This window comes from Mirounga leonina, unplaced genomic scaffold (genome assembly GCF_011800145.1).
Source record: "Mirounga leonina isolate KUSES-001 unplaced genomic scaffold, KU_Mleo_1.0 Mir_151, whole genome shotgun sequence".
In the NCBI taxonomy this organism is placed as follows: domain Eukaryota; kingdom Metazoa; phylum Chordata; class Mammalia; order Carnivora; family Phocidae; genus Mirounga; species Mirounga leonina.
In genome coordinates, this window is record NW_023270377.1 from 64,985,739 (window position 1) to 64,998,938 (window position 13,200).

Sequence of the window (13,200 nt, forward strand, 5' to 3'; positions counted from 1 at the left end):
CCCAAGGGAAAAATGAGGCTCCATATTCAGAGTACTCCATATGCTCAGGCTGGCATTAGTGAATGATTGCATTACAGCCTATCAGGGCTGGGTATGTCACAGGTACTCAATAAATATTGTTTAAAAATAATGAATGAATGATTTCTCCATAACAAAATGAAGGTTAGCTCTTGACACTGATGGGGAGAAGTCATCAGAGAACAAATTCCAGTGAATCTTGGTTTGAAATGTTCCAGAGGATCCCTGTAACGTCAACTATCACACCTTTCATTTGGTGCAGCTCCTTAATACTAACATAGAAGTAATGTCTTTTTATTGAAGCCAAATATTTGTGTATTTAAAGGTCAGGTTACTACTTTTTTATAAGTGCAACATGAAACTATTTTGTCTCTAGAAGACATGTAGCACAAGACTTAATCTTTTGAGGCAAAGATACTACTTTTGCCATCTCTGTGTCCCTAGTACCTATCACCAATGTTTGTGTTTAATAGATGTTTGTCAAGTAAATGAATAAATGACCAGTGCATGGACTCTTTTATTCTGCCAGTAACTACTTCTGACACCGCCTATCAAATACTTTTACATTCAAGGGAATACAAATAATATCCCCACTTAGGTGCAGAGTAACACAAATCCTTTAAGATTCTGAATTGTATAAATAATGGCCAACAACTTTTAGAATTAGGAGTGTTGTCTCAACATCAGGTTCTCAATTATTCAGACCTAAAATCATTCTACAACGAAAACTGTAGTTTAACTCTGGAGTTAGTAAACTAACACTGAATCATCCTGACAGTGTTTTCTTTCTTTTCACTCTTTATAGTTAGATCTGCAGTCCCATTGGTGAATGGAATCTTTTTAAGGAGAAGCAATCTCCTCCTTCTCCATCTTCCCTCTGATATGGAACAGCAACCAATCTGGTGTCTATTTAGAGAAGGAAATGTGGCTTTAAATACCTTGTCATAAGTGATAGTGAGTCAGTAACTGGACTCTAGATCTTCTGTACCCTATTTTACCAGAACTTCCTAGAGAATTTTTTGATGATTCATAAGTAAAACCAACCTTTATCAGTATAAAATATTTAGTAGACATGGTATGTAGTTAAATGTTGTAGGTTCAAGATAGTGCTTGTGATATTATTGATTCCCATGTTTTGTGACTATGAACTTAGTATTAGTTCAATTTATATTCATATTCCTATATGTAATTAATGTAGAGTAGAACTAAATATTCATTGGAATATTAAATGAACAAAAAGTAAACAATAACCGAGATGTAGGCAAGAAACTGTGATTTATAAAATCTTTCTTGATAACATCAATCCAATGACTTCCTTAAAATTACATAAGAGGCAAATATCATAATATAAAATATGTCAAGTAAAAGTTAAAATGTGTAAAGAATCCATAAAAATCAAAGGAATCTAGTTAAGACTATAAAACTCCAGCTTCAGATATGGTCATAATTATAATAAATCCTATCGTACAAATTCACCAAATAGAACTGTCAAATATACATCATTATATGGAACTTTTAGAGCTCATGTACTTGAAGAATTTTCAACTAAAGGTTGCTTGCAAATGCTCCAAACTAGGCATGATCCACTGCAAAATACCACATGAGTAAGAGACCAAAATATGAATTGGCTAGAAATAGAACCAATTCTATACTTTCAAGTTCTACACTTGGCAAGTTTTATATTTCCCTTTGGTAAAATTTAAATGCTTAGGTTCCCTTTTTATTTTTTGTGCTTATTTATTAGGAAATAAATGAACTAAATGATATTGTTAGAGTACCCTTGCCTAGTTAAATTTTAACAAAATATGATGTATTCTAGTATCAGGATAGTAAAGAGATCAAACAGGAATAGCCAATTGTTACTTGCTATGAATAGCACTGGCAATAATTTATTTTCAGGGGGAATATTACATGAACATTTGTTTTAATGAAAATCTCATACTATAGGACTCTTCCTATTGAAAATCTGCTGGATTCTTGTTGGAATATTAAATGCTAATATTTGCTAAATGATCTAATAAATAAATATCAAGGCACATAATATTTCATTTTGTATTTTTAAACATTCTATCTCTTTTACTTTTCATGTCATTGATATATTACTATTAAACACTGACATGCCAAACTAATAGTCTTTCTTTCAGAAAGTAAAAGTATTTTTTAAAATAATTAATCACAGCAGGAAAAGGGAGAGAAAACCTCATTTGCTATTTTTTTCATAGGCACACTTGTTTTTCATTATAAAATTGAGATACATTTTTACGGGAAATATAATTATTACAAAGATTGCATATAATATTATAAAGATTTTATATAATTTAGAAAAGAGGTATATTCTACTCTGATTCAATAAAAGGAGCTGGGATTTTAAAGAATGAAATAGCTTCAAATATAGATTAAATCAAATATTTCATATCTAAATATTTTGACCCCCAAGAATGACAATCCTTTGTTCCACATGGATCTTAATTCAAATTTATATTTAAGGAGCTCTGGGTTATTTTCCATGAAAAATCTTAACACTAGAACAATGAAAGTTATAATCTTGCTTGCTTTGGGATAAGCTTAAGGCCAAAGTGGCACATTAACACCAGAAAGGGATTGTTGGTGTTACGGTCTTAATAAGGAAGATGGCAAAATCAAACATATGACAAAAAGTATCATTGGTATTATACTACATTACCCAGAAATCATTTCTGTCTTTATAATGGATACATTACACAATTTTCAAACCATAAATTGGATTTGAAGTATCCATGTTGGTCCAGCAAAAGTAAGCCTTATATCATGTTGGCCTACTCCTCAGCAGATAGATAGTGACCCAAAGACACACATGTTTAGTCCAAGAACAAAATGGATATTAAGAGCTTTTTTTCTCCCTTAATCACTATCCTACTGGAAAACTTTCCTTCAAGGACTAAACATTCTCCAGGATAAAATAGTAAGTGGGTTCTCACTGAATCCTTCCCACCAAAACCTTCTCTTACATCTTTTCCCCTCTCCCACCCCTTGTACTGGATTTAGTATACTCTTTTATGGAGCAGACAATGTTTCCTGAGGGAGGATAAGAGACATATTCAAGGACATTGAAAACTGTAATAATGTAAGAGTTAAGAATAAGTAAGTCAATTTAAACCAGTTTCTGCTTAGTTTGTGTTTCACCATATGTACTCCAATAAATCTCCAAAATAAACTGGTAGGTAATATATCTATCTGATTATCACTTTCTTGGTATACCTGTCTATTCAAGAACTTGGAATATGGGATTCTCAGGAAATAAGGAAATGAACCTTCCCTTTTTCCTAGAAACTGGGAAAAACAAGCTATTATCCTAAGGAGTCAAGTCCCACACTTTTCTGAAGAATTAATAAATTATAGGGAAAAAATTCTCTCTAGTCCTTGTGGGTATACGTATATCTGTGTTTCATTGTGAACGCTTATATATCTTGGGTCCTATTTTATGTCATTCTTCAATATACAAGGCATTATCTTTCAAAAGTCTAGAGTGCCAGGACTGAATATTTTGTTCCAAAGTATAAAAGAATACTATAAGAATGACATAATCATTGCTCCTTTCCAGAGAGCCAAATATGCTTATATTGGGGTTGTTTTACAGTTTTAATGGCAGAAGAGGAAACTGCACTTAAGTGACAAAGTATTTAATTAACATTTCTTAAGAAAATAATTAAATCGCACCGAGCAATTTGGTTAACATATTTGAGTACAAAACTATGATTTCAACATTAGGAAATGCAAAGTCCACCAAATGGACCCCAAAGTGGGTTACACTCATTGCCATGATCAATGACAAGGGAGGTCCTTTCATTGAAAAACACTAAAGGACCTCACAAGGATTCTCTTCCTATATAGGACTTTGTAGTGCATGACATATTTAAATAATATTCTTCAGGAGAAAGTTTTCCAGCAGGTCTGGATGAAACAAGGAAAAACAAAACCACAAAGGACAGAGGAGCAACCAAGTAAAGAAGGTGGATTCCAGATCTATTTTCAGAATGAATATCCCACCTAAAAGACCATTATCTTATTTTTTTGGTGTACAAAAAGCATTTTTTTCCCCTTTTCTTTCAGTCTTAGGAGTTTTAGGGGTAGATATCAACAGAATTTCCAAGGTAATCATATTCCAAATGTAAAATACTTTTGGTCAATTGCTGAATAAAGCAATGTCATTTTCTCTGTAATGAAGCAGATTAAAAATTGTACCCACACTGCTAGCAGCCAAAATATAAACATTCCAATTCATTTACATTATTATCACATCAAAATACCCTTTAGGCAGTTTGCACATGAATAAGGAATTACTTTGGTTTGCAGAATACCCTTCAGACAAACTTAATATAAGACAGTGAACAAAAAATTACCAATAAAGTACACCCATTGGGGTTATATTAAAAAAAAGGGGGTGAGAAAGCTTTTCTGCAAGTTTTTCAAAGAGCACCTACATTTCTTCTTTAAGCCCTTAGCATGTTCAAAACTCTGCAGCATTAAATGGAAATTAAATAATCCATAAAGGCATGCACTTTTATTTTTCAATGAATATAATTTCTATTAAAATCTATGTAAGAAGATTAGCAACTAAATCATTGTTTTAAAAAGTTAGGGTTGCCAGACTTGCCTGACCATGCTTTATATGACTCAGCATAAGAGCAGCTGTGCATATTTTTATTTTACTGCCAATGGATGGGCAAGGAATGTAGCTGAGTAACATGCAGGCCAGTCAAAATTCATTTAGAAACTGATTATATTTATATATGTACAACTTGCTTGGGTAACCTGGGTAAAAGTGGTGGCACGAGCCTCTGGCTGGTTAAAAAACACCAGAGCTGCACTCTTGATGGCTCCAGCTTGATTTTACCCCTGTGAGAAGTAAGAACGGTAAGCAGTGAAGGTCACCATATTGTACTAGTAAATTTCACTTTGAAAAATAATCATTCAAGCATGGCTTCAACATTATTAAAACTCTAAAAGAGAAATCAATCATTCAAAATCACAAACTATGAAAGGAATTACATTAAATATAGTCAAATAATGTTGAGTTAAAGCATACATGATTATAACACGGTAAACTCTAGAGAATCCATAGAAAGGTATCAAAGAATCACACAACTTTGTCAAAGACATAGAGGATTTAGTTCAAACACCCAAACAACCTCCGAGTCCACTTGGTTAGTCTGTCCTATAAAAAGGGATTTTCAGGCATTCCGAAATTTTTAAAGTGCCATATTTTTTCCTTTAATTAAAAAAATTATTTAGAAAAGAATATCAATAACCTTCACACCATTTCTTACTACTCTACATGTAATATTTAACAGCACATCCCATCCCACCATTTAAAAAAATGAACAGACAAAAATAACTAGAAGACAGAACACTGAACAGATATTCCAGGTAGGAATATTTGGAACTCTTGGATAATTCTCTCAAATCTCTTTTGTTTTCTAGTATAGAGCTACTAGCTAAAACACCAAATGATTAAAACCTGCACACTTCTCTTCCTAGACTTTTGCCCTAATTTTTTATGAGTTTATATTTGGGAAGTTTGATATAAAGATATACTTGAAAATTTCTCCAAATAATAAGTTTTAGCAACCGGGTAACAATCTCTATGGTGAGAACGAATCAAAAGGACTCCACAGCCAAAGCAATAAAATAATTCTATTTCCAACGGGCAGATCAGTTCTTTGCCTCCAATTCCAAAGTAATGACTTCACTTATGTTATTTTGGAGTACTTAATTGAAACACAAAACAAATGAAAAAGCTTAATGGTAACTGGAAAGAGAGTCTGGATTTTCCTACTATAAGCCCCACCTGACTGGACATTTCTCCTGTGTCAAACATAATGATTTGAGGTGAGGCAAAAATACATGCAGTTTTGGAGAAGCCTGAGGCTTTAAAATTTCTGAAAATTAAAAAGACTGGATGCCAAGTTAACTACACCTCAAAAGATACTCAAACTTAGCCAAAGGTTTAAACTGACTGATGGCTTTAACGTTTGATTCTTCATAATTTATTCTTGGTTTATATGAAATACTCTAAAATTAAACATACATAAAAAGAAAAATTGAAAAAAAAAAAGAAAAATTGGCTTCCCTTACAGTAAATATTTGCTATTTGGTATAATGTCAGGATAACAAGAGGGGAATATATAGTAAAATTTAATGACCCACTTCTATTTTCTAAATGCTGGCTTCAGTTTCTAGTAATATACAATAAGAACAATTAGGCCCCACCCTTTCCTTCAGCACAGCCCAACCAACTACGCTTATCCAAAATTTTATTAACCATATATTAAGATATTATTAAATTTTAAAATAATGGCCTTATTAGTAAACATTTGAGTTCAACTAGTTACAGCAATTTGTTGCCTCAGGCTATAAAGTTTTATAATTTTCCCCTTGAATCACATCACTTATTTTGTGAAACTAATAACTATGGCCTTGTTATTTACCCGTTAATTTAATTTAATTTTATTTTTTAAAAGATTTTATTTATTTATTCATGAGAGACAGGGAGAGAGAGAGGCAGAGGCAGAGGGAGAAGCAGGCTCCCTGCTCAGCAGGGAGCCGGATGCGGGACTTGATCCCAGGACCCTGGGATCATGACCTGAGCCGAAAGCAGACGCTTAACCGTCTGAGCCACCCAGGCACCCTTACCCGTTAATTTTAATACCTCTATTTAAACTTTCTCTGGGGTGCCTGAGTGGCTCAGTCAGTTAAGCGACTGCCTTCGGCTCAGGTCAAGATCCCAGGGTCCTGGGATTGAGCCTCGCATCGGGCTCCCTGCTCAGCAGGGAGTCTGCTTCTCCTTCTCCCCCTGCTCATGCTCTTTCTCACTCACTCCCTCTCTTTCAAATAAATAAAATATATATATATATTTTTTAAAGAAGATAGCAGGAGGGGAAGAATGAAGGGGGGGAAATCAGAGGGGGAGACGAACCATGAGAGACTCTGGACTCTGAAAAACAAACTGAGGGTTCTAGAGGGGAGGGGGGTGGGAGGATGGGTTAGCCGGGTGATGGGTATTAAAGAGGGCATGTTCTGCATGGAGCACTGGGTGTTATGCACAATGAATCATGGAACACTACATCAAAAACTAATGAGATAATGTATGGTGATTATAACATAATAAAAAAACATAAATAAATAAATAAACTTTCTCTGGATTTCATGTTTAACATCTACTTCTACCTAATCACAGAATTAACAATACTTATCTTAAAACAAGAAAGAATGAAAAATAGCATATTCTTCAGTAATTTTAGGTAATCAGCATGGGAATACTGACTGAAACAGCTAAGGTTTCCTTCATAGAAATATATTTTTGTTCATAATTTTATTAACTAATGTCCAATTTTTGTGACTGTTACACTACTTAAATTTTATCCTTCAGTGCCTCAAGCTCCCCAGTCCTCTGTCTTTCTTAGAATGAAAATAGTATTGGAGGTCTTTCTCTTCCTGTCAACCAATTCAAATGACAAGAAAGAATGAATCTTTGCCTTTGGCTGTTATTTTTATTTGCTTATGCAAGCTTTAATCACTGGGAATTCTGTTTTCATTTTTGTATGGTTAAACAATTAAACACTAAGGGTTTAAATTCTTTCTTCTCTTTATCCCCAACTCTGTGCTTATTAACCTAGAAACAAATTAAAAGCATACTGTGGTACTCATACTTTTCTAGTAAATCAAAGAATACTTTAAACTGCCGAGACTGGTACTGCAGTTGATAAACTCAGAATTTTACATATTCTAACATATCATGACTTGTTGTTTGTGTAGACAGCATGCTCTGGGCTCAGTAGGGTTACACATTTTCAGCATGAGTCATTACTACCTTCATTTCCTTAAAAAAATTATTTACTTCAGAAACATGAAACTATATGTAAACACCAAGCCAAGATCCCAATCAGATTTTTCATGAATAAAAATGCCTGTGCAAACTAAATAAGATCACATTTTATGAAGTATTTCATAAAAGCCAAGTGAGAGGGGTGCCTGGGTGGCTCAGTCATTAAGCGTCTGCCTTCGGCTCAGGTCATGATCCCAGGATCCTGGGATCGAGCCCCGCATCGGGCTCCCTGCTTGGCGGGAAGCTTGCTTCTCCCTCTCCCACTCCCCCTGCTTGTGTTCCCTCTCTTGCTATGTCTCTGTCTGTCAAATAAATAAATAAAATCTTAAAAAAAAAAAAAAAAGCCAGGTGAGAATTGGAACTGCCCTCTCACCAAGTATTTTTCTAGTACATAAAAAAACCCACCATTGTGGGAGAATTAAAAGGAAGAAAATGAACAAACTGAGGCATTTTCACAAATCTCAAGTTATTTTCAGATAATTAAATTCATATTAATCTGAATATTAACATTATCAATAAATCAAAATGGCGAATATTTGAAAAAACGAGTCAGCATACCAAATTCATCTGTCGTCAACTTACCTATCACCAATTTTGCCATAGAAAGTGTGTCAATAGATACTTTCTATTTTCTTACAGAGATAAAACATAACTTTAATGTGGACTCCTAGTTTAAAGCATACGTGATGTCAAAATATCTTATTTAAAAATTCCTACCTCTTTGCTTTCCTCCATATCTGACTCGCTGCTAAATTCTTCAGTGTTTAAATTTTCAAAGTCAGACTCTCCGACAGCAATTGGTACAGTCACAGTGAGGCTGGGGTTGTTGATGAATGACATGTAATCGCTTTCATCCACAACGTATTTTTCCACACTGCTGCCTATGCCACTGGTGGTCCCATTCCCATCTTTGAGATAATTGAGATCTTTGCCTATTTCTATAGTGGTGTGGTTGGAAATACAGCTGTCTTTTTTGTTATTCAGATCTTCAAGAGGTTTAATTTCATCTAAGGCTTTCTGCTTTCTAACAAAGGCTTTCTGAATAAATTCACGTAGTTTTCTTTTAACATAATCGATTCCCTTCTGCATTCTTCCCACGGCAATCTGGAGATTGTTCATTTCATTATCATCATCGGTGGCGGCGAGGTTGTCGGAACTGAACGAACTCAGGAGCAAGGCCAGGAAGAGGTTCAGAACCTACACATAGTAGGAAAATAGGTGATGAAAACGGTGAGCGCTGTGAATTGTGTAAGACTGATGAATCACAGACCTGTACCTCTGAAACAAATAATACATTGTATGTTAAAAAAAAAAAAAAAGAAGATAGCAGGAAGGGAAAAATGAAGGGGGGGAATCGAAGGGGGAGACGAACCATGAGAGACAATGGACTCTGAGAAACAAACTGAGGGTCCTAGAGGGGAGGGGGGTGGGGGGATGGGTCAGCCTGGTGATGAGTATTAAAGAGGGCACGTATTGAATGGAGCACTAGGTGTTATACGCAAACAATGAATCATGGAACACTACATCAAAAACTAATGATGTAATGTATGGAGATTAACATAACATAATAAAAAAATAATTCCACTATCAATATATACATCTATTAAAAAATAAAATGTTAAAAACAAAACATGGACTTGTATATGCTATGACTGTCTTGGTCTTAATTCAATAAAAACATAGATATCCACTCAAAAAAAATAAAAAGAAAACATTGTGTTGTTTCAGTTGCTGTTAAGTATAAATTTTCCAAGATTGCTCTTATACCTCATTTTTTTACCAATAGATATTCCTTTTAGTTTGTGATAAACTATCCTGAAAAAAAGTCAATGAAATAAATACCTGTCCAATATCAAGTAATACTATTAACACTATTTCCTTTTTAGTCATTACAAAAGTACTTAAACCCCTATTATGTGAAACTTCTAAATTAAGTTCAGTTCCAAAAGAGAAATCTTAGTTATCTAGATAACTATAACAGTGAACAAAGAAAAAAAATTTTATTTGGGATGCTAAGTATTTTCCCCATGTAACCTGGATTTTCCAGGACACTGATAATTTATTTTAACTTTATTCCTAAAACCAAAGATAATTCTAATACATTTAAACATGATTTTGTTTTTATGTATTTGTACCAATTTTTGCACCAGACAACTTAACCAAATTAGAAAAAAAAAATACCTATTGTTAGATCAAAAGTCACAGTTTTTGGTTCAGAAAATCATGGCCACTAGATCTATACAATGGCTGGAAATATCTATAAAAAATGGTTATTATACAATAACCATGATGTTAATATTGAGTTAAAGACTGTGGAATCAAGATACTGCCATGGACAAAAATCACTAATTAGTCTCTAACTTGAGTCTCCAAAAATAGGCCCCACTGGTATGAGCGAGTGAAAAGATTAGTGACAATAAACCCACTGTATGTACTCAAAAGATGTAATTTATTAACGAATTGGGTACTCAGATGGGCACAAGACCAAGTTGTATAATTTTTTTTCAGGATTTGATTGATAATTTTATGAGTCTCTGATTATTGAAGCATATAAAATGACAGAAGGATATAGTACTAAAGGGAGCCAAAGGCAAAATGTAAGTAATAAAAAAGACGAATCCTAGAAAAGACTTTAAGTAAAACTCCAATGAAAAAGATGCTGCATTCTTGCTACATTCCTATCTTTCCAATAAGCTAATAAGGCCTAAAGCTCCTTTGTTTAGCCAGTTACAAGTTAGTCTAACAAATGGTAATAGGAAATGTAAAAATGTGTAAGAGCCAGTAAGGACTTCACATAATCTGTGAGTCTATATTGACATTTCTCAATTGCTATACCATGGCTGCTGGTGTTCATACTAAGACTTACTCCTTTACCAATAAAATCATATTTTATTGTGATTTGCCTTTGAATTTATTATTTAGATGAAAAATAGATGAAAAGAAAAAATTAAATGCTACATTTTGTTGTTTATCCATAATGAAACTGAATTTTGGTGTCATAATTGTTTTCTAGATTTGATTTCTGAAGGTTATTAATGAACTGTCTTTGTCTATTAGGAAATTTTTCTTGATATGTATCGATCGACCCTCCCAGAGTGAGATACAACTTATATTTCCTCTTCGAAGTGCTGAGGCAAGGACTCTATTTGTAAGTGTGTCATTTACTGTTATAGCTGTATGGCCCGCTCCCCTTTCTTGTTAGAATGAGTGTGGGGCAGTCTGTGGCCCCGCCTCTGTCTCGTCTGTGGACCAGTCATGGCAGTGATTACTGACACTTCTTGTGGTGGAGCACCGTAAGAAGTTTGTGGGAGTTCAAAAGGGGTTATGTCAGCTTGCCTTTGGGGGACCTTTCTCTCTTCAGTGAGGATGAAAAAGAAAAATTATAGGAGGCAGTGCACAAAGTTCATTCCGCCTTGTTTAAGCAAATGTAATATGAACACATTTCCTTACTGGTGGTAAAAATGACAGATATTATTACTACCTTAGCTACTCCAGAAATACACCCAGGATATCCCAAAAGGGGGAACTTTTAAGCTGATAGTCAAAAAAGAAAGGAGAGCCTTTAATTTTTTCCTTAAAGGTACGGAATTTCAATGTATGCATGTAGAAGGAAAGGATTATTTTACAGACTATATCTCTTTAATCATATATAGTAATCCAAATTTTTAAAAAAAGATTTTATTTATTTATTTGAGAGGGAGAGAGAGCGCACAAGAAGGGGGATGGGCAGAAAGAGAGGGAGAAGTAGACTCCCCACTGACCAGGGAGCCTGCCGTGGGGCTCCATCCCAGGACCCTGGGATCATGACCTGAGCCGAATGCAGACACTTAACCAACTGAGCCACACAAGTACCCCTACAGTAATCCAAATTTATATGTCCAAATGTCATCCATAGGTACCGATGCTTCTGAAATTCTCCTTTCAATTTGAATCTTCTGTATAATTACATGTCAGATTTGTCTTATTTCTGTAAATTAATAGATTATATGGGATATGTTGAATTTCTTTCTCTTTAAATCCATTCTGCATTTTCCACTTGCTCATTGTTAGCTTCCTAATAAAAAGCCATCTGTAGCTCTGAATTGCCTACAAAAAAATCCAATTTTGTTATGCAAAATTGGCCTTTTCATAAATTAAACTCTACACAGTCTAGGCCTACATTTAACTTTCTACTACTCCGACTATGGATTCCCTGCTGCAGTTTGATCTGTTCATTCATTGTTGTCATAAAGGATTCTGTTCTTTGCCTTTTCTTCTTTTCTTCCAATATATGACAAATATATATATATATGAAATCAAACCAAATCTATAATACAAGCCTATGACTTTTTGTTTCTGTCCTGGGTAACCCCAGGACTATCTCTTCCTGTCCTACGCAATCCTGTACTTCCCTGAAAGCAAGCAAATTGTATTGGGGTTTGCGGTGGCTATAAAATATATTTACAAATTATTTGTTACTCCTCCATTCAAAAGTTAAAGCCTAATTCCTTCTTAAGTGTGAGGTTTTTCTTAGTGACTAGCTCTGATGAATACAACATGGCAGAAGGGACAGTGTAGGACCTCAAGATTAGAACACAAAGCCTTCTCCTTGCCTTCTCTCTCATGTCACCTGCTCTGGGAGAAGCCAGCTGCATGTCCTGAAGACAGTCAACAATCCTATGGAGAGGTCCATGTGGAGAGGAACTGAGGCCTTGTGCCAACAGCCAAAGAGTAACTGGGACTTCCTGTCAAAAGCTACGAGAGGGAGGCTTCTTGGAAGCTGATCTTCCAGCTTCAGTCAAGATAACTGGGGCTCTAGCCAACAACTTGATAACAACCTTATGACAGACCTGAGCCAGAACCACCCAGTTAAGCTGCTCCCAAATTTATGATCTACAGAAACTAGAGATAATAAATATTTGTTGTTTTAAGTCACTGTTCACATTTCTGGATTGCACAGTGCTCACGTTTCTTGTTACTTCAAAAATAGGTCTGCAGTATCTAAGCTAATATTGAGGAGGCTGAAATCTGCAAATGAATAGAAATAAACGATTACCTTTTGCCTTTTTTCCTCTCCCTTTTTTCTTCCTTTGGGGGAATTGGAGGTTACTTTTATGTGAAAGGAGATTAAGTCTATAAATTACATATTTTAAAATATGGTTATGTCAGTCCTTGTTCTAGTCCACTGGATTGGAACTTAATCAATCAACTCAGAATAATTACTTAATATGTAAAGTATAAGAACCTGACCCCCTCATTGAATCTATCGTCTTCTCTTCCCCATCCACTGGGTCTACTATTGCTTGGCTTGTGACCGTCTACTTTTCTTCCCACCAAGC

General features: G+C 34.7%; 1 protein-coding gene across 1 annotated transcript in view; it reads right to left on the reverse strand.

Moving 5' to 3' along the window:
- Positions 1-13,200, reverse strand: part of SCN2A (sodium voltage-gated channel alpha subunit 2) — an 83,766-nt gene that overhangs the window by 26,736 nt on the left and 43,830 nt on the right. Inside the window, exon 17 of the mRNA XM_035007867.1 lies at positions 8,600-9,079. Within this exon, the coding sequence (XP_034863758.1) occupies positions 8,600-9,079 (480 nt within the window). The remainder of the gene's footprint in view (positions 1-8,599; positions 9,080-13,200) is intronic.